At 44.2% G+C, this 23,066-nt stretch overlaps 1 protein-coding gene across 7 annotated transcripts in view; it reads right to left on the bottom strand.

Moving 5' to 3' along the window:
* Positions 1 to 23,066, bottom strand: part of DIS3L2 (DIS3 like 3'-5' exoribonuclease 2) — a 385,604-nt gene that overhangs the window by 334,278 nt on the left and 28,260 nt on the right. For all 7 annotated transcript variants that reach the window (XM_070070055.1, XM_070070058.1, XM_070070061.1 and 4 more), the window contains 2 exons: positions 4,640 to 4,787; positions 3,963 to 4,120 (listed from right to left, as the gene is read on the bottom strand). In XM_070070055.1, the coding sequence (XP_069926156.1) occupies positions 3,963 to 4,120; positions 4,640 to 4,691 (210 nt within the window). In that variant the 5' untranslated portion in view covers positions 4,692 to 4,787. The remainder of the gene's footprint in view (positions 1 to 3,962; positions 4,121 to 4,639; positions 4,788 to 23,066) is intronic.

Here is a 23,066-nt window from a genome sequence, read left to right on the forward strand (position 1 = left end):
AGCTCACACCACTATTCCATCCTAGGAGGTCCCGTGACTTCGTGCCCCAGGCGGCTCTGTGGGCTCAGCCTGAACTTCATTTGGCCAAAGCATCAACATCTGGGACCTCAAACTGCCAGATCTGCCATCTGCATCCCCACACCTCCCTGGTCAAGCCCCTGGCAGGCAAGTCTGTCCCACGCGCTCATCTCCCCCAGCAGCTCCTCTACAAGCCTCCTGACACTATACCTATGGAGAGAGAAATGGCATATGCTCTTTAGTTGAGTATTTATTTAAAAAAAAAAGAACTTCAAAACCACATGGACACGACCAAGTATTATTGCTGGTTGGTTTCCAACACAAAAAGAGAGATTTCTTGGATCACTGTGGTGCCCTCTTCCTCACGTACAGCAAAACACTAATGAAATGTTAAATCATTAGTCAAGGTATTCAAAACAATGAAAATGTGACTCTATTCCTATGGAAAAAATCCTTACTGTTTCCCAATAAAAGCTTTTTCTCTGGACAAGGAAAAGAAAAAGAGGTCACAATATAATTAAGTTTGAATGCAAAAATTAACAAATGCTTCTAATATCTGACACGCTTCCTTCTCTCCCACAGCATCAAAATGTCCTCTCTCATCAAGCATTTTACCTTAGCGCAGCCAGGCCCGAACCCCGAAAGCTCCTATCAGAGAGCAGATGGAGCCGTTCCCTGCCTAAGGAAACCTTATTTACAGTGTTGTGTATTTCACACGCTGACCTCATATCTGGAACCCATTCCTCTCCCCATCTGCAGAGAACAACTGTTCTCATTTGTGGGGGGGGGGGGGGGGGGGACCCTGGCTACAGAGCCTCATGATGTCACAGGCCAGGAGGAATCACTTACAAACGCATGGGAATAGGAGTTGTTACACTGATCAAATTTTTGTTTGGTTTTGTTTTAATGTCAACAAAGTCATTTCAAAAGCAAAAATTAAAAGGGAGCTCACAGTAGAATGACTATAGTTAATAATGTACTGTATATTTCAAAAATGCTAGAAGAAAGGATTTTGAATGCTTTTACCACAAAGAAATGACAAATGTCTGAAAAGATATATACTGACTTGAATATTACACAGTGTACATATATATTTTTACACTGTGTAATATATATGTATATATTCAAATCAGTATATATATGTGTGTATATATACATATATGTGTGTATGTGTGTGTGTGTGTGTGTGTGTGTATATATATAAACTTTAGGGAAAAAAGGCAGAGAGGCAGATGAAGAGAGATCGTCACATGCTGCTTCACTCCCCAGGCTAGCCCAGCCTGAAGCAAGGAACCCGGAACTCCCACTCCCTGGGAGACAGCAGATGATGGCTCAAATGGTGAGTCCCTGCCACTCACAGGGGAGACTTGTGTTGAGTTCCCTGGCCCATCCCCAGTCATCACAGGCATCTGAGGAGTTAAACCTCAAATAGGTGGGAGCTTTCTCTGTCTACCTCTCTCTCTCTCTCTCTTTTTTTTTCTCTCTCTCTCTACTTCTCAAATAAATAAAATAAATACATTTTTAAAAATTCAGTATTTTGATCTTTTATTCAGTGAGGAAGTATATGTTCGCTGCAAATCTATTAAGCGTCAATCAAATGCCAGGCTCTGGAATAGCCTGTGGAATAAGACACAACCCTGCCATCAAGGAAGTAATCTATTTAGGGAAACATAAAAGCCAAGAAATGGTAATTGGCTTCAGGTGTAAACAAGTAAGCTGGCTTTGGGAAAGCAATTTTTCCAACCAACTCTGCTGGGAGAATTAAAGTGAGGCCTCTCAAAAAGGGTAACATCTAGGCAAGGACTTAAAGGGCAGGCCCAGTTATATCAAGACAGTGGTAGAAAAGTACCAAGAAGAGCATGTGCAAAGTAACAGGGGAGTCAAAGAACACAGTTTTTAGAGAAGCGTGGCAGGAAATGAGAACAGGAGAGGCACCAAGGCAACAGGAAACAAGAGCAGAGCCAAGACATGTGTAGGCAGTAAGGGCCTGAATGATGAAGAGCAATGAATGGATTGATGATGGACAAACAGTCAAATGCAGTTTCAAATCTCCTGAGAGGCCTTGCCAAAGAAATCCAGAGGAATCTTTAAAAAATCCAACACTTCATAGTACTCCTAGAATCATAAAAATCAGCTCACTTATTAAAAGAATTTTCTAGAAATCAGCATTGTGGCACAGTGGGTTAAGCTACCGCTTACAACACTAGCATCCCATATCAGAGTGCCAGTTCAAGTCTTTTTCTTTTTCTTTTTTTTTTTTTTTTTTTTTGACAGGCAGAGTCAGACAGTGAGAGAGAGACAGAGAGAGAGACAGAGAGAAAGGTCTTCCTTACGTTGGTTCACCCCCAAAATGGCCGCCACGGCCAGTGCACTGCGCCAATCCGAAGCCAGGAGCCAAGTGCCTCCTCCTAGTCTCTCATGGGGTGCAGGGCCCAAGCACTTGGGCCATCCTCCACTGCACTCCTGGGCCACAGCAGAGAGCTGGACAGGAAGAGGAGCAACTGGGACAGAATCCAGCGCCCCAACTAGGACGAGAACCCGGGGTGCCGGCACCGCAGGATTAGCCAAGTGAGCCGCAGTGCCAGCCAGTTCAAGTCTTGACTACTTCGCTTCCAATCTAGTTACCTGCTAATTCCCCTGGAAAAGTAAAATATGGCCCAAGCTCTTGGGTCCCTGCCATCCATGAGGGAGACCTGGATGGAGGTTCCTGGCTCCTTGGTTTTGGCTTGGCCAAAACACAGCCCTGGCTGCTGTGGCCAACCGAGGAGTGAACCAGTGGATGGAAGACTTCTCTCTGTCTCTCCCTCTCTCTCTGTTGCTTTGCCTTTCAAATAAATAAAGAACCTTTTTTAAAAGTTTCTATTTTCTATTCGAGAGTCTGTATCAACTGCATGTGCACAGGTAAATATGGAAAAGCGATAAGGAAGAAGAGAAGCTACTTCTGTTAGCTGGCTGAGTGTGCCTAATGCAGAAGCTAGGCGCTCAGAATGAGGCAGCATAGGAAGCGATACCTCTATTCACTAACCTAAGAATGGTGCAATAGACCTAACCAGAGGATATCTGGCCCTCCCTCCTTCTCCAGCCTCATTCCCTACAACCTACCTTGTATTTCATGCTCACGAGAACCCAAGCTGACTTACTCTCCATGTTTTCCCAAGTGCATGATCTCTCCATACCTCATCCAACAGACCCAAACGTGCCACCCTTCAATACCTTCTCCGGAGCAGCAGGCAACACGGCTTCCAAGGTTCCTCCCAACACTCTCCCCACACACCTCTGGTCAGCCTTTCCTCTGAGCACTTGCCGTTCTAACCCAAATCATCTGTCCACATGACTGCCTCCCCACACTGGGCTGCAAGCTGCAAGCACAGACAGGCAGGCTCATTCACCCTCCTCTCCACGCCGCAAGCTCCCAACTACCACTGGGCCTGGCTCCCCACCAAGGTCCAACAGAAACCCACCCAACAAGCTACTGCACCTATTTTGTACACCAGCATCGTCTGTTGCTGTTTACTGTGTCCTTTCCAACTTGATCTGGTTATCTCCATCAGCTGGCATCCACAGGCCTGGGCAAACTGAACCACTCAGTGTTTCATAGATCAAAACCCTGGCTCCTCTCCTGCCTCAGAAGCTCACACTGGTCCCTCCATTTGTACACCTTTCTTTTTCACCTGCACCACTCCATGACCTGGTTCAAATCTACCCCTTCCAATAAAGCATGGCTAGGGCAACCCTAGCGAGAAATAACGGCCCTCCTCTCCAACGTCAGAGCACTGTGCCAGCCCCGGTGCCGTGGTGCTCATCCCTTCCGCATGCGCTGCAGGCTGAAGCAGCAGTAAGCCCTGCACGCGCTGTGTCATGGCTCCCTCAAAGCCTGCAGCACAGGAGAGGCTTCTCGGGGTACAGTCACCCCAGCAGGGTACAGCCCTCCAGATCTGCAGCACCTGGATCAGTGTTCCTCTCTTCAAGCCTTCTGAGACATCCTCCTTGGACAGGTAGGTTTCAAATACGCTCTTTTTCTTCCCGCGCGTGGACTTGTTCTTTGACTTTCTGTCACCTGGGGAAGCACCACCACCACGTGGGCTGACCACAGAGGACACACCTAGAGACAAGAGGCAGCAATCAACTCTTTATCCAGTCAAACATCTCTACAGTTCTAAAACTGGAGACAGTAAGAATTTATTATTATTATTACTTAGAATGATCAACAAGAAAATGAAATTTTCTGATGGTGATTTAGAAGTCACACAAAAGAGAGAAAATGGGTAAAGAAAATGCATAAAATGTATACAGATGAGACCTCAGTTTTAAATCAACATAACATGCATTGAACATAAGCTGAGTAATGGGCTCATTTGTTTTGCTATTTATAAGTATTTTAAAAACAGGAATTACTAAAAGACTATCATTTTTCTGGATGAAATTTAACAGGTGTATTCAATTTAACAATAAATTAAGATAACAAGAAACCACATCTAATTCTAGAATAAGTAACACAGGAGAATATTTAACAGTTCACCAAAATAATTACAGTCCCCTCGTCCTACAATCTGCCCCCTCCACGCCCACTCCACTTGGATTCCAGCTCCATGTGCAGGGTCACTCCAGGTCCCTTTGCTACCTCTGGGAGTGCCCAGGGGCCGCAGGTTCAGCCTGTAGTCAGGATGGCTCATTCCTGCTTCCCAGGTCGCCTCTTCTCTCCAGATCCAGGGGAGCTTCCACTGCTCAACTCAGCACGCGTCTGCCTTGGGCAGCTCAGGAGGCACTAGCTGAAACCAAAGAGAGACTGGTGACTGGAGAGCAGTTAACCTGTATCCTCTCGAAATGCAGTACTTTGCTGTACCCAGATGCACTTGGCGCGTGGAGGCACCATGGTACCCTCTGCATGCGGCTGTCACATGCTCCTGGGCAGTTAGCCAGGCATACCGTCCGTCCCAAGTTTCTCTGCAAGATCTTCATCCTCACAGGTACCACTGGGTGGCCCCTTTGGGCCACATCTACTAAAATCCTCTGCACATGGGGCAATGAGATAGAAAAATAATAAATTATACAGTTCTATCCAGCTTGTAAGATACACAAACATGGGAGAAAGTGTGACTTGAAAAATAATACAAAAATACGGAATCTAAAAGCTGTAATGCAATAGGCACTAAACTAGAGCTTGAGATGTGGCATTTACTAAGCTTAACCTTGGACAAATGATTGATATCCATGAAGCTCCAAGTAAGATAATCCCTTACAATCCATCAACAGAACGTAATTCATTGCCTCAGCATTGATGCCAAAGCGATACAGGGAATCCCAGGTGTTTCACAAGCATTCTACACACAGCAATACCACAGTTCAACATCTAGTCCCCTACTCTTACCTGCCATCACCTCAAACCAGCTGTCTGATCAGAAGCTCAGGCAGCTAATTCTAAGGAAGACAAGAGCAGCAGCCTGGCTCAGCAGACAGCAATGCGGGGCCCTCCTGCTGGACCCAGTCTTCCACCTGGATACTGATCACATCACTGTGACTTCTATTTTCTAGTCTCTGCTGGCCACCAGCCCAGGAGTCAAGCCTGTGCTTGCAAATTTCCAAAATCCTGGTAGGCAGCCTGCTCTTCTGTAAGATGGATCAAGATGTCATGCTGAACACTGGCTTCCATTTCCTGTTTCCCACAAATCTCCTTCGCCAAAATGATGTAATGTACCTTTAAACTGGAATGAATACTAACACAGGAGAGGAGAAGTGACACAGAGAAAGGGTAACAGGCCACTTAGTGACACAAAAGCAATTCAGAGATAAACGTTAACCCAGTTCTAAGAGGGAAGAGAAAGACGCCCTTCCATAAACAGCAAGGGGATGGGAAAGGCACACAGGCGACCAGACTGTCGGAGGGCTTAACCCAGAAACGCACTCACGCTCCTGACCTCAGCCCGTATCTCTGCATGGCACTAGCCCAGATGTAAGGGAGGAATGAATGTTGAAACAATGACCCAAGCTGGGAAGTAGTAAGCACCATGGCTAAGGAGGTGGAAGCGTACACATCATGGCAGGAAAACAGCACCTCCCAGTCAGGAGTCTGAGAGAACTTCAGGCAAGAGTGAGACAAGCACACTCAGGCAAAAGAAACACACACAGAGACACAAATAAAAACACAAGCAGAGTGTTGTGACATTAACTCCATTTGGCGAAAGTCCAGCCTATACAAAGGGAGACAGTGTGACAAGAAATTAAAACAAGTTGGAAAAAATAAATCTTTAAAAAAACGGGGGGGGAGGGTGTCCAGCACTGTGGTTAAAACCCCAGTCTGCAGCACCAGCATCCCATATGGACAACAGTTCTATTCCCAGCTGCTCCACTCCCTATCCAGCTCTCTGCTATGGCCTGGGAAAGCAGTAGAAGATGGCCCAAGTACTTGGGCCCCTGCACCCACATGGGAGAGCCAGAAGAAGCTCCTGGCTCCTGGCTTCGGATCGGCTTAGCTCCGGCCATTGTGGCCATTTGCGGAGTGAACCAGTGTCTTCCATCTGCTCTCTCGCTCTGTTTCTACCTCTCTTTGTAACTGTTTCTTTAAAAAAAAAAAAAAAAAAATTTATGTTATTCATTTAAAAGACAGAGTTACAGAGAGAGAGAGGTCTTCCATTCCGTTGGTGCACTCCCCAAATGACCGCAACGGCCAGAGCTGAGCTGATCCAAAGCCAGGAGCCAGGAGCTTCTTCTGGGTCTCCCACGTTGGTGCAGGGACCCAAGGACTTGGGCCATTTCTGCCTTCCAGGCCATAGCAGAGAGCTGGATCGGAAGAGAAGCAGCCAGGACACGAACCAGTGCCCATATGGGATACTGACGCTGCAGGCTGGGATATTAACCAGCAGCACCACAGAGCCGGCCCTTGTGACTCTTTCGAATAAATAAAAATCAAATCTTAAAAAAAAAAAAAAAAAGTTGGATGGTCTAGAAAAGCAGCCTGGCTTCTCAAAGGCACCAGGAGTTTCTGAAGTCTGAATGCACAGAGAGAAAGACAACGGCTGGATTTGTGTTTCAGGACAAACCAGCCTACCACAGGAGTTAGAGATGTCAGGAATGGGGAGACATTAGTGGCAGCTGCATCCTAACAGAACCAGAAGGGACAGGGGAAAGCAAAGGAGGGCCTGCACTGGAGTTGTACGAGCAGACACTGAAGAGAGGGCCTTAACACGGTCCTAGCCGAGACAAACTCACACTACCTGGCAAGCAGGCAGCTGTGGACGACAGCCAGGACATGGTTACACAGGCTTGTATGTGGTCTGCAGCTAGAGACAGGAACCTCCTACAACATCACCGCATCAGAGAAGATGATTCATATCTCCACATACCTCCACATGGAATGATCATCCAAACTTGAAAACAGGACCACAACTTAGGGAGGGAAATTAGCCAGCCATTTGCATAATGACGATAACCCAAAATGTTCAAGAAAAGATGTGATTGCCAAGAGAAGGTATAGGGACACAGAAGAGGACTGGGATGGGGAACAAGCAAGCCCCTCCCTGGGGAATAGCTGCAAAGGCCCACTAACCCTGGAGACTTCCTGGGACCCACGCCCACCCTGACAAAAGATGGAGAAGGGCAACTTAGGAATGCAAAGGAGAAGTAGAAATTATGAGGAAGCTAAGAAAGATAGCAACAGAACCACGAGTCAGAGGTTAAGAAAACAGGAGAAAAGAGGAGGACAGGTTCATGACCAGGCTTTCTCCCACTACAGTAGGAACAGGAATGCTGCCAGCCTTGGGTAGGACAAGGGGCTGGGGGCAAGCAGCCAACAATTCCAAACCGACAGCCAGACTGAAAGCAGAGCACCACATACCAACCCTCACCCAGGCAGGAACTCAAGACTAAGGGGAGTGACTGCCAGTTAATCGGGGTGCAAGGACCCCTGGGCCAGCAGCACCCACACCCTTCCTTCACAGAGAACATCCCAGTTTGTATAATTTATGCCTCACTTGTTCCTCTAGCTTAGGAAGCCAATCACTCCACACCAGTGGCTCCATAGTAGCTGGGATAAAACAGGTGTTCAACCGCCCCTCTCCAAATGAACAGACGAGCTTGTTTCCAGGAACAAGCAGTGAGAACACCCAGCAGAGCAGGAGCATTCAGGGAACCACAATAAAACAAATCAGTAGGGGCCACCGTGGCGCAGTAGGTTAATCCTCCGCCTGTGGCACCGGCATCCCATTATGGGCGCCGGTTCTAGTCCCCAGATGCTCCTCTTCCAGTCCAGCATTCTGCTGTGGCCAGGGAGGGCAGTGGAGGATGGCCCAAGTGCTTGGGCCTCTGTACCCACATAGGAGACTGGGAAGAAGCACCTGGCTCCTGGCTTCGGATTGACACAGCTGCAGCCGTTGCAGCCACTTGGGGAGTGACCCAACAGAAGGAAGACCTTTCTCTCTGTCTCTTCCCTCTCACTGTCTGTAACTCTACCTCTCAAATAAATAAATAAAATATTTTAAAAGAAAAAAGAAAAAAAATCAGTAAACAACAGAAGAACACAGACTCCAGGAAACAGAATTGGCAAGAAAAAGCAGACAACTAGCCAGGGAGACAAAGCTCACCTAGAAGAATCAAAGCCACTGTGGCGTAGTGAGTGGGTAAAGCCACTGCCTGCAGTGCCAGCATCCCACAGGGGCGCAGGTTCAGGTCCCGACTGCTCCACTTCCAATCCAGCTCTCTGCTATGGCTTGGGAAAGCAGCGGAAGATGGCTCAACTCCTTGGGCCCTTGTATCCACGTGGGAGACCTGGAAGAAGCTCCTGGCCCCTGGCTTCAGACAGGCTCAGCTCCAGCCACTGCAGCCATATGTGGAGTAAACCAGAGGACAGAAGACCTTTCTCTCTGTCTCTCTATCTGTAACTCTACCTCTCAAATAAATAAAATCCTTTTTAAAAGACAAAAGAAAGAAAACATTCACAATCCTTTTGGCTAGCTCTTTGGAAATTGAACACTATCATTATCAATAGTCACCCTACTGTCCAACAGAACACCAGAGCTTACTTCTCCCATCTAACTACAACTCAGCACCCACTGACCAAACTCTCTCCAACCCTCCCTTCCCCCTATACTCCTCAGCCTCTGGTAACCACTATTCTATACTCAACTACCATGCAATCAATTTTTTTAGATTCCCTCAAGGGGTTACTTCAAAAGATTTATGGAAGTAGAATTTAAAAATCTATTCTGGTGAGCAACATTTTTAAATCCATGCACAGTTTTTGGATAATACACATTGCCCATGAACTTCTTGAGGACCCTCATATAAATGAGATCAGGTGGTGTTTGTCTCTCTGTTGCTGGCTTATTTCCCTTCACATAATGACTTCCAGCTCCAGCCATGTTGTTGCAAACACCAGGATTTCATCCTTCTTTATGGCTGAATGCTGCTCCATTGTGCACAAACACCACACTGTCTTTACCAACCAGAAATTTAACATGGAGAACAAAGGAATGAGATGGTCAAAGGAGACAGAGCTAAGAGGTTGCTCTGACCTGCTGATCTGGAGGACTGCACATGCACAAGACTGCAAATACGGAGTAGACAGATGAGCGGTCCACAGCAAGCTACTCGTCCTGGAGGAACGTGCAGCCTTGCAAAGATAAAGTAAAACCCAAGGCACCCAGTAAACTTCCGGAACTTTGGATGCCCAAGCCTCACAAGAACCACTGACAAAGGGTGGGATTCTCACTGTTTAAAGGAACTTTATGCAACCTTTGATCAAGTATAGGCTGACCACCAAGAGATGCTGAATCAGGAGCACCTATCTGAAAGGCAGGCTAAAAAATAAAAAAGACAGGAAGAACTGAGCAGAGACAAGATCAGCCACACATTGTAAGAGAAACTGACTCCAGCCAAGTCACTAAATAAAAGCAGCAACCCCTTTAAACCTTGGGAGGGTTAGAAGGGGAATCAAAATATAAGAAATATTATCAAAAATGTCCAACCAAGAAAACTAAAAAAAAATTAAAATTAAAAAAACTAGAATATGCAAATAAATAGAAAAGTATAACCCATACAGAGAAAAAAAAAAAGCAGCTGCAATAAAAACTGTCTCTAAGGGCCAGCATTGTCACAGAGTGGGTAAAGCCACCACCTGTAACACCAGCATCCCACCCATATGGGCACTGGCTCATGTCCCAGCTGCTCTCTGCTAATGGCCTGGGAAAAGCTGCAGAAGATGGCCCAAGTGTTTGGGGCCCTGCCATTCATGTGGGAGACTGGATAAAGCTCTCAGTTCCCAGCTTCAGCCTGGCTCAGTCCAGGCTGTTGCAGCCATCTGAGGAGCGAACCAGCAGATGGAAGCTCTCTGTCTCTGTCTGTGTGTGTGTGTGTGTGTGTGTGTGTGTGTCTTCCTCTCTATATATAACTCTTTCAAATAAATCTTACCTGCACAATTTCTGTAATAACAATTTAAGGCCTGGAACGTTAATAACATCTCCCAACCAGGATTTTCATTCACTTCTACCAAATAACTAAGACAAAATGACAAATTACCTCAATCTCCTATCAGAGTCTGGAAGTATTCAAGGTGGAGCCATAAAGATCTATCAGCAACCAATTCACCCCTTCTTCCAGGCTGCAGCCCTTCAGAATCCAGTCTCAAATGGCAGTGATGCACCAGGACCACCCCACCCCCACCTCCCCACACACACACTAGCAGGGACTGAATTCCAATCCTTATCCCTGTAGCCTTAAGAAGCTACCAAATGCACTGTTGGGCTTTTCAGTTGATTCCTCCAAAACCCAGCAAACCTTCACTGGACAGAAAAGCCCCAAATACCAGCCTTATTCCCAAAGCTTTTACTCTCTCTTAGATATTCACTCTCTTATTACCTCTTAGCAGATTTGGGGGGATGAGTGATGAAAGGAGTCTGGCCGACTTCCTAGTTGCCTGAAGGAAGATTAGATTCCAGCTGTTTCCTATGCCACAACACAGGTGGAGGCATCAGTGCCACCTTTAACTCTCATTTCAGCCAATACTTCAGTGCCCGACTCCCTTTATTGGGACCCACTATTCTTCCTGACAAAACTGCTAACCTCCTCGATCTGTTTTCCATCTTGTTCCTATCTATCTGCTGCAGAACCCCTCACACCCATTATTCTCCTCATAGCTGCAATCCCAACAAGCTAAGGGCTGGCCCTACTCCCCTTCTGCCCACTTCAAGCTACCAGTGCCCAGTCCATTTTTCTCATCCCCGTCCTTGCCAAAGTTTAAAATGTTAGTCTGTCCTCATAACCTCTATTTCTTCCATGACATACGCTCTAGTCCACCTCGCAACATGACTTCTGCCCTCGTCTCTACAATGAAATAAAGCTTTCAGTATTCCTAGAGAGCAAGTCCCTCAATGCTTAAAGGCACACTCTGCTGTGCAGCATGTCACTGACCAGCCCTCTGGACTACAGACTCTGCACTCTTGGTTTCCAGCACAGCAAGATCTCCTGGCTCCTCTGTCTTTCTGCAGTCCTCAGGTTTCCTTGCTGACTTCTCTGCTGTCACTTAGCTCTTAAGTTTCTGTCATTCACAAAGGTCTCGTCTTAAGCCTTATCTCATGTCTCCGTTAAAGAGTTAAAGCACATCTCCACCGCTGCTTCCAAAGCTCTTCTTTATTTCCAACTTCCTGCTGAGTAATACTGGCAAGCACTTTGAATGCAACATGTTTCTAATTCTACTTATTATTCTCCTCAAGCTATATTTTCCACCTGCATATCACATCCAGATTAATGACATCATTATCATCCCTAAGGAGCAAACAGTAGTCATTTAATCTTTCTCTCCATTAATAGCCTACTACAAATTTTGTCTATACTACCTACAAAATGTGTCCTAAATAGATTCCTTCCTACCCACGTTGATTGCATTGTCTGAATTCTGGTTATTGCAGAATTCAGACATAAAGATGACAACAGTTTTAGATTTTTCAACCACTAATTTCTCTTCTTCAATCCATGTTTTACCTAAAAGACAAAAGATATCTTAAAAAGGACAAGATAGCAGCCGGTGCTGGGGTTCAATAGGCTAATCTTCTGCCTGCGGCGCCGGCACACCGGGTTCTAGTCCCGGTCGGGGCGCCGGATTCTGTCCCAATTGCCCCTCTTCCAGGCCAGCTCTCTGCTATGGCCCAGGAGTGCAGTGGAGGATGGCCCAAGTGCTTGGGCCCTGCACCTGCATGGGAGACCAGGAGAAGCACCTGGCTCCTGGCTTCGGATCAGTGTGATGCGCCGGCCTCGGCACACAGGCCGCGGTGGCCTGGCAAAAGGAAGACCTTTCTCTCTGTCTCTCTCTCTCACTGTCCACTCTGCCTGTCAAAAAATAATAGTACTTACTAGCCAAAACAATCTACAGACTCAACACAACCTCTACCAAAATTCCGATGACATTTTTCACCAAAAAAAAATCCTAAAATTCACACTGAACCATAAAAGACCCCAAGTAGCCAAAACAATGTTGAACAAAAAGAACAAAACGGGGAGCAGGCATTTAGCCTAGCAGTTAAGACACTTGCAACCCACGTCAGAGTGCCTGGGTGTGATTCCAGCTCTGGTTCCCAATTCCCACTTCCCGCTAATATGACAGTGGCAGGCAATGGTGATAACCAGCAGCTGAGTTGCTGTTATCCATGTGGGAGACCCAGATGGAGTTCCCAGCCCCCGGCTTCACTTCCAGTTCTAGTTTCCTGCCAAGCACATCCTGAGAGGCAGCAAGTGACGGTTCAAGTACTGGGGTTCCTGCCACCTACACTGGGGACCTAGATTGAGTGCTGAGCTCCTGGCTTCAGCCTAGCTCAGGCCCAGCCCTTGTAGACACTTGAGGAGCAAACCAGGAGTTAAAAGATTCTCTCTCTCTCTCTCCCCCTAATTTTGTAATAAAACAAAAAATAAATAAAATTTAAATTAATTACACCACTTAAAAAGAAAAAAGATTACCATACTCTATACCATTTAAAAAAAAACAGAATTACCATATCATCCAGCAATTCTACTTCTGGCTATACATTCAAAGGAAATTAAATCAGTTTGTCGAACAGGTATTTGCACTCTCAAATTCACTGCAGCATTATTCACAGCATCCGAGACATAAAACCAACCTAAATATCCATCAATGGACAGATGCATAAAGAAAATATAGATACACAACAGAATACCATTCAATCTTTAAAAAGAAGGAAATCCTCTTACTTACAACACCATAGATGAACCTGGAGGACATTACGTTAAGTACAGGCCATGCACAGAAAAACAAATACCACATGATCTCACTTAAAGGTGGAATCTAAAAAAGTTGAACTCCTGTGGTGGTTAACCAGGGGCTGAGGGAGAGGAGGAGGAAACACTGGTGAAAGCAGACGAAGTTTCAGTGAGACAGAAGGAATACACTCAAGGGATGCACTGAACACCATCTGCACAGTTGATAATACATACACCACATGCCTGAAAATTGCTAAAGGAGCAGATCTGCAGTGTTCACACCACCAAGGAAAAATCACATGTATTTAACAAAGATGCTAATTAGGTTGACTTAGTCATTTTACAACATACACCTATATCAAACATCACATTGTCACCATAAATATGTATTACTTTTACTTGTCAACTAAAAATAAATAAATAAATAACAAGATTCCGAGGACAGGAGGGGAAAGGATGGACAAGGATTACACACTAACCCAAGTAGCTTTCAAGTACCATATTTAAATCAATCCTAAAGCTAACGACAAAAAAGAAGTGCAAATAAAATTAAACTCCAGTTACCGCATTTGTTTTACACACAGGTATGGGTTAGCAATTCTAGAACTACTCTCTTCTTCTTCTTCTTCTTTTTTTTTAAGAACTACTCTCTACATATAAGAATACTTCAAAAAGTTCATGCAAAATGGAATTAAAAGATAAGCATCCCTTGGCAGAAACAAACTTTGGAATCCATGCAGTTTTTCATAATATGCATATCCCATGACTTTCTAAAGATTCCTCATATTCTAGGATTGAACAAATAAGTAAATAACATTCAGATGCCAGCCAGGTTTTTCAATGTTGGAGGAAAAAAATATACAAATACAAAAAGTAGAGGGTAGGAGAGTAGGATGGATCATCTTCAATCTATTATATGAAATACATGAAATCTGTTCCCTTTATATAAATTTAAAAATAGGAAAAAAAAAAAAAAAGAAAGTTGAGGGTAACTGGAAACAGGACTCACATAAGTCAATGGTTTATAATATATGCATTTTTTTTCTTAGATTCCATAGCTTTTTCTGCTCAGAAGGCCCAGAATCAATGACATTCCTGTAGCAAGGAGTAAATCTAGTACCCAGATCTCAGTTTCTAAATACCACTCACCAAGAAAATGAAGCAAAGCTCCTTAGAAAACCTGCCAATTCTGAGACTGGGTAGAAAGTACAAATATGAACTTTAAAGAGGAGCTGGCAAATTGAAGCCCACAGGCCAAATCTCGTCAGCCACCTGTTTTTCTAAACAAACTTTCACTGGAGCATGGTCACATTCATCCCTTTACAAATTGTCTATATCTGCTTCTTGCTGCAAAGGCAGAGGTAAGAGGTTGTATCGAAGAACGTACAGCACACAAAACTGAAAATATTTACAATCTGGCCACTTACAGAACGAGCTTGCCAAGCCCTGGCCTAGAGTATCTTGTTCCAGAAAATAAGGAAATACTCAAAAAATGATGGGGACATGTCAAAATTTCACAGGAGCAAGTTAAAAAAGCTCCTACTGGCCAAACATATGACCATTTTTAAATAACCAATTACAACCCATTAAATAAAATAAGAACCTATGAGCTCATACTGATGAAAGGCCAAAAATAAATAAATAAATAGATACATAAATAAATAAAGGAAGCTCTTTTTTTTGTTTGTTTGTTTTTTGACAGATAGAGTTAGACAGTGAGAGAGAGCGACAGAGAGAAAGGTCTTCCTTCCGTTGGTTCACCCCCAAAATGGCCGCTATGTCACTCCAAAGCCAGGAGCCAGGTGCTTCCTCCTGGTCTCCAGTGTGGGTGCAGGGCCCAAGCACTTGGGCCATCCTCCACTGCCTTCCCGGGGCCATAGCAGAGAGCTGGACTGGAAGAGGAGCAACCGGGACTAGAACCCAGCGCCCATATGGGATGCCGGCGCCACAGGCGGAGGATTAACCAAGTGGGCCACAGTGCCGGCCCCGGAAGCTCTTCTTTACTAGCAGAATGCTCACTAGTGAATGTTGGAAAAAATGATGGAATTAGAAATACTGTTAACAGACAATCAAGCATCACCACAAGAATTAATATTCATCAATGGGTTCTGAAACTAACGGGCGACAGCTGGAGGAGTAACAGAGTATTAAATAGTCCCGTATTATCCTCACAGACATTTAGTAAATACAAAGAGAGAAATCCTGTCCTGCCAGTGGAGAAATCCAGCAGACCCACTTCGCCCACACGATGACAGTGACCACTTATGATGGAGCAATTCAACATCACAGCCTCCTGACAGCACGCAGAGAAACCAACTGTCCCTTTGGAAACGTTAGTTTCAAAAACTCAAACTGAGAAACTTGCTACAAAATAAATGGCCTGTAATCAAAAAAACTTCAAATTCATGAAAGGCAAAACTGTTCCAGATTAAAGGACACTGATATACACAACAGCTCTTCTCACGTGAACAACACAACTGGGAAATCTGAATAGCATCTGTAGGTTAGTTAAGGGGCTACATACCATCAGTGCTGCTTTCCTGATTTCAATCACTGTACAATAATGACAAAAAAGATGGCTCTGTTTTAAATGTTTGCAGTTTACTCCCAAACAACTCCAAAAAAGAAGGCAAGCAGAGAGAGTGATGACACAGTGTCGACAGTGGGGATCTGGAGAGAAGTAGGGTAATTCTTTGCTCCATTCTTGCAACTTTCCTGTAAATCTGAAATTATATGGTTTTTAAAAGAATTCAAGTCTTTTAATTATAGAATCATTCCTGTTTTGTTCAATTATATTTTTACTCATGCTAAAGAACATTCCCAACAACTGACAATATAACAATTTAAAAACACTCCTTACATGAACTACAAATGATGCATTATATAAAAGTTCAAATAATCAATTGAAGGAGATGTGAGCTACACGACTATTCCGTCCTGTCTCAAATGTGCCAAACAGATTTATTAGCTGCAAGCTCAAATAAAGTGATCTCAAATGAGAGTTATGTCAGTAAAAACACCGCCTCCTAACAGGTCAGAAGTGACTTTACTCACTTATATTTTACCAAATATTTTGAGGATTTAAAAGATTAAATGTCCTGAAAAGGACAACAGCCCAGCACTTTTGACAAACACAGCTGTTGGCTAAAGCTCTTGAGAAAAGAAAAGCTCTGGAACAGAAACCAGTTGTAGCAAACAGATAATGGGTATAAAATATGAAGCAAATTTGGAATCCTTTACTTTTATCTCGCTAATAGCTCACTTGTTTCTAAGTATGTGCTTCAGTTCTACATGCAGGACCTCCTCAGGGCTTGGGCACGGGGGAATAAACACGACTGAAGCGGTCCCTATTTTCACAGCACTTACAATCTAGGGAAAGCAGACATGAAAACCAAGCACACAGCTAGCAAGGCCGTGAGGCAGAGCCGTGAGACGGTGACCACAGGATGGGAAGAGGGCCTTACTTTCCCTTGGGGGTTAGGAAAAGCCTCTAGAAGAAAGACAACACCTGAAGCTGTTGGCCATGGGTAGGGAGGAGTCCAGCCTTCCAGGCAGAAGGCCGAACAGTGCAAGCACAACACAGGAAGAGCAATGAGCACATTCTGAGAACTTTTTTTAAGAAGTTTAATATCTAGTAGATGATAGCAAAGAATAACCCATGCTGCTTTAGGGGTAGTAACAGCACTGTATGTATGAAAATGCTCATCCTGCATAGTGAGATACGTATCTGTGCATAAATGACATCAAGGATTTCTTTAAAATAGTTCAGCAAAAGAAATAGAAAGAGATGGGGCAGATGTTACCCCTAGCAATTGGGCTGCCTGAGTTCAGCTTCCTGCTAATGCACGCCAGGGGAGGCAAAGGTGATGACTAAAGCAGTTGGGCTCCTGCCACCCATGTGAGAGAGCTGGATTGAGCTCCTGGCTCCCAGCTTCAACCCTCGCTCTCCCAGATGTTGGGGCATGGGGGGGGGGGTGAACTGGTAGATGAGAACACTTGCACATTCTCTCTCTCCCTCTCAAATAAAATAAGAAAAGAACATTTTTGTGGGGGTGGGCATTGGTGTAGCAAACGCCACTTGGGATACCCACATCCCATATCAGAGTGCTTGGATCCAAGTCCTGGCTCCATGGTCCAGAGTTCCCTGTTAACGCACACCCTGGGAGACAGCAGGTGATAGTTCAAGTAGCTGGGTGCCTGCCACCCACAGGAGAGACCTGGATTGAATTCCTGGTTCCTGGCTTCAGCCTTGCCCTGCCCCCAGCTGTTGTAGGCACTGGGGGAGTGAATCAGTAGCTGGAATATCCTTGTCCGTCTCTTTGCCATTCAAATAAATAAAATTTTAATTGTTTTAAAGTTCATGGACACTTGAAGTAAAAGGTGTTTATTTCTAAAAAGTAATGAATAAGGCAAAAGTTCTTCAATTGAGGTGAAGAATAAATAGGGTTGGATGCACTATTCTATTTTGTATGTTTTAAATGTTTTGTAATTATTTTTAGAAATTCTGCATAATAAAGCTTCATGGTAAAACTGGTAACACTTGGGCTGGCGCTGCGGCGTAACAGGTAAAGCCACCACCTGCAGTGCTGGCATCCCATATGGGCACCAGTTCGAGTCTCGGCTGTTCCACTTACAATCCAGCTCTCTGCTATGGCCTGGGAAAGCAATGGAAGACGGCCCAAGTTCTTGGGTCCCTGCCCCCACGTGGGAGACCTGGAAAAAGCTCCTGGCTCCTGGCTTTGGATCGGCACACCTCCAGCCATGGCAGCCATCCAGGAAGTGAACCAGAGGATGAAAGATCTCTCTCTCTCTCTCTGCCTCTCCTTCTCTGTGTAACTCTTTCAAATAAATAAATCTTAAAAAAAAAAAAAAAAAAAAAGGTAACACTTTATATCTTCTTTCTTTAATACCTCAGCTCAACTTTTACAGTTCTATCTTCCAATATCTCACTTGAGGAGACATAGGTCTACACTGGACAGGTCCTATACTCTATTTCTCTGACAGATAAAGCTAATCTATCTAAGGCAAGATCAGAACCCAGAGAGTATTGAAATAAGAGAACATAAACAACCACACATTGATAAACAACAAGGTCTTCTTCCTGAGACACACGGGAACTGCCAGGACCTGCCGGGACCAAGGATCATCCTCTCAGACATGAGGAAACACAGTGGGCTTCTCCTCCCTCCCCTCCATTCCACGGAGGCTGCTCTGGCACAGATCTCCTGGTTGTGAAATCCCTCTGGCAGTTTTCTTGATCTTCTGGACCTTGCTGTAGCATTTGACACAGCTGAACAGTCCCTCCCTTCTTGAACCTCTTCTGCCTTGGCAAATGTGACACCAGTACTAAAATGCACACGTCCCTTCATTCTAAGGACAAGTGGCACATCCACAGTCCTTCCTGAAAGATAAGAGCAACTTTTGTCCCAAGAGACCTGAAGAAACCAGGAATGAATCCCTCCTGAAACCTGATAATCTCTAATTTACAGAACGCTTTCGACATAAACATCATTTTCTGGTAACATAGTGGAGGCAAAATTCTAAAAAGCCTTCTGATGGCAAATCACTACAACTGATGAGCAAAATATTGCCAACTTCTTTCACAATGCACAGTTGAACTCTCGAGCAAGGAAAGGAAATCCCCAGGAGCTAAAAATCAAGTGGGAGCCAGAAACCAGAAAAAGCAGATGCAGAGGCTGCAGAGTGCATGCAAAGAAGTAAAAGGAAACAAACACAAGGGAAAAGACAAATCTTCAAAGAAGTCAAACTCTTAAAGGTACAAAGTAACGAATATGGGTGGGTAACATTAGTTAATGTACCACAGTATTTCCTCTCAATTTTTAGAATTACATTGGATGGTAAAAGCAAAGTATGATTGTATCTGATGTGCTTCTCAATGTATATACAAGAGATACTTAAGACAACGAATTATGCAGCAGGAGGGAAAAGAGACATAAATGGAGGTCAGGTTCCTATATTTCACTTCAAGTAGTATATGTTGCTGTTAGCAGACTATGATACAGTAAAGATGTCAAATCTCCCTAACAGTGACTAATTCAACACAATTCGTAACAAAATCCCAACATCTTTTGTAGAGATAAGTTAGCTTACCTTAAAACTTACATGAAAATGCAAAGGAACTAGATTTAAAAAATGTACAAAAAAAAAAAGAGAATAAACTTGGAAGAATCACTGTACCCAATTTGAAGCAATATAGTTATACTTCTCAAGATGAAGTGGTATCAGAGGGAACAACAGAGAGAGCCCAGAAAGAGCCTTATACAAATGTCGACCTGGCTTCTCACACAGGAGCAAAAATAATTCAAAGAGGAAAAGCCTTTTTAACAAACAGTGCTGGTACAACTGGACATCAATAAACAAAAACAAAAAACAAACAAACAAAAACCATTGGCCTAAACCTCACATATCATACAAAAATTAATTCAAAATGGATCCCAAATCCAACATGATATAACCAAACTTATAGAAGAGAATATAAGACAAAAGTTTCATAAGCTGGGATTAGGTGAAGAATTATTAGCACATGACACAAAAAAGCATGATCCATAAAGAAGAAAAGTGGATAAACTTTTATTTTTTCATTTCTAGAACATCATTGAATGACAATTTAAGATATTCTTACTCAAAATGTTGACCATTATGTGGCTAGCACTGTGGTGCAGCGGGTTAAGCTGCTACCTGCAAAACCAGCATCCCATTTGAATTCCTTGTTCGAGTCCTGGCTTGTTCCACTTCTGATCCAGGTTCCTGCCAATGTGCCTGAGAAAGCAGCAGAGGATGGCCCAAGTACTTCAGTCCCTGCACCTATGTGGAAGACCAGGATGAAGCTCCTGGCTCCTGGCTTCAGCCTGGCTCAGCCCTGGTTGTTACGGCCATTCAGGAAGTGAACCAGCAGATAGAAGATAATCTTTCTCTCTCTTTCTCTTTCTCTTTCTCTTTCTCTTTCTCTCTCTCTCTCTCTCTCTCTCTTTCTCTCTTTCTCCCTCTATCTTTCTCTCTCTCTCCCTCTCTCCCTTCATAACTCTGCCTTTCAAGTAAATAAAATAAATCTTTTTTTAAAAAAATGTTGAACATTAGAGCTCTTCCAAGAAAACCAAAGAACAGTTAGAATCTGAGTTCTCTGTTTTAGCCTTAAGTAGTAAAATGGAGGCCAGCATTCTGGTGTGACAGGTAAGCGGCTGCCTGTGTCACTGACATCCTGTATGGGCACCGATTCAAGTCCTGGCTGCTCCATTTCCAATCCAGCTCCCTGCAAATGGAACTGGAAAATCAGTGGAAGATGATCCAAGTCCTTGGGCCCTTGGATCCACGTGGCAGAACCAGATGAAGCTCCCGGCTCCTGGCTCTGGACCAGCCGAGCTCAGACCATTGTGGCCACTTGGGAGTGAACCAGTGGATGGAAGATTTCTCTGCCTCTGTCTCTGTCTCTCCTTTCTCTGTAAACTATGCCTTTCAAATAAATAAATAATTTTTTTTAAAAAGGTACTAAAATGGATGGGGGGTGCTTATATATAATGTCACCTTAATGAAAGGCACTGGATGACCACCATATACCTAACATTCTAGGATCTGTGTGAAAATATCTAGGGAACTCACTGTTGCAGACCCTTAGGGCTAACTGTTGGGCTCCTGGGCTTGATCAAGGGTTACTGATAAAGAAAAATGATCAGAAGGATCATGTTGTATCATCTTAAAATCTAACCTCCAACAGCTTCTCTAACTTACAAAGGATTATAATTCTTGGTGGAATCTGGGTTTACATAGCTTTAAGTTTTAAAAGCATTATATTAAAAAAAGTAATGAACAGATTTAGACTGTGATTTTATTCATTTGTACAATCCAATCTTCTACTGCTTTCCCAGGCCATAGCAGAGAGCTGGATCCAAAGAGGAGCAGCCGGGACTTGAACCAGCGTCCATATGGGATGCCGGCACTGCATCCAGTACAGCCAGTAAGTGAGTGATATTCACTAGGGTTGGCTTATAGTATCACTACCTGCCCAGTAAAAACCGAATCATCTTGATGCCCTTGTAGTACCAGAGTTGTGATCATAAATCATACAGTAACAAATGTGAACTCTGCAATGAGGCAGCACACAAAAGCAAAACTGAAAGACATTACCTAGGGTCTTCTCAAAGATGAGCTATGCTACCAAGTAAGTCCCCAAAACGTTATGAGGCAGAAACTGCTTCATTTTTCAACAAGTAGCTTCATTTCTCATGTGCATTTTGTACAAGATTATATTATGAATTAAATCTCATGTTTCTCCCTCACATTTCTATTACCATGATTAAAGTCATCCACAGGATGATCAAGTTGGAACAAATAAGATTACTTTTTATGCTTTAGAGACTTACATACCAACTGGCATTTTCATTCTCTTGAAATTTATTGTAACCTCTCTTTTTTGGGAAAAACATGCAAACATTTTGGGGACAAATAGTAAAGAGGCAAAAAGCTCAAGTCAAAGTTAAGCAAAACAAGCACCTTCAGAAACAAGAAGAAATCACACAAGAAACCCAGCCAGAGAAGGAAGGAACCAAGAGAGAAACTAGTGAAAAAGAGCAGTTACTAAACAAAACTCTCACCTTTTTCTAGAAAACCGGAATCTAAAGCAGTACAACAAGATCCCCACTGATGTCAGCTCCAAACAAAAGCAAATGTCTTGTTAAGGGGGGAGGGGCAGTTAGCTTACAACATCTTAGACAATGGGCTCCGCTGTTTACCTCCACAGCAGTGAGTGGCCGCACTGGACTCTGCTCTGAGTAAACCAAGGCAACAGGGTGAACTCAGATTCTCTCCTCTGCAGCAGTTCGAGGACAGCACTTCAGCACCACTGGAAAAGCCCCCACCCCCCACCCCGAAGGCTGGGGGAAGCATGACATCTATTTCACATTCCTACTATCAAATAGTAGGTGGGGGGGCCTCTCTTTCTATTTTGGAAATGGGACATAGCATAGTGGGGTAAGCCGCCACTCGGGATGCCCACATCCCCGTCAGAGTGCCTGGTTCAAGTCCCAGCTGCTCTGCTTCTAATCAGCTTCCTGCTAACATACTTAGAAAGGCAGCAGACACAACCCAAGTATCTGGGTGTCTGCCACCAAGGTGTGGTTCCAGGCTCCTGTCTTTTGCCTGACCCAATCCTCACTGCTACAGCCATTCAGGGATGATCAATCTCTCTCTCTCTTACTTACTCACTCACTCCCTATCTCTCCCTCTGTCATTCTGCCTTTCACACAAGCAAATAAATAATTATTTAACATATACACATGTGTATGTGTGCACAAAATACAAAGAAAGTTGTAATGAACTCCCATATGCACACCCAATTCAACAACAGTTAATCACCACTGCTATTCCATTACCCCTCCCATGCACACACACATACTACTTATACTGAAGCAGCTGGGAAGCACAGAAGCACTTTTTAATGTCCTTTAAAAGTTCTTAATTCAGGTCATAATAGCAAAACACTGTATGAGGGGACTTCAGAAAGTTCATGAAAATGGAATTAAAAGCTAAGTTGCAGGGGTGAGGAGTGGCACACATTGTGTATAGCACAGGTTCAGCTTGGGATCCCCACAGCCACAGCTCCCCTGCTAATGCACAGAACAGCAGACGGAGTCCCGGTACTCAGGACCAGGCCACCCACGAGGCAGACCCGGACTGAGATCCAGATCCCTGGTTTCAGTCTGGCCTGTCCTCAGCTATCACAGGCATTTGAGAAGTTAACCAGCGGATGGAGGATGTGTCACTCTCTCTGCTTTTCAAATAAATACATGAATAAATACATGTGCTATAAATTATTTTTTAGTGAGGGCAAGTGT

The sequence above is a fragment of the Oryctolagus cuniculus genome, chromosome 3, assembly GCF_964237555.1.
Source record: "Oryctolagus cuniculus chromosome 3, mOryCun1.1, whole genome shotgun sequence".
In the NCBI taxonomy this organism is placed as follows: domain Eukaryota; kingdom Metazoa; phylum Chordata; class Mammalia; order Lagomorpha; family Leporidae; genus Oryctolagus; species Oryctolagus cuniculus.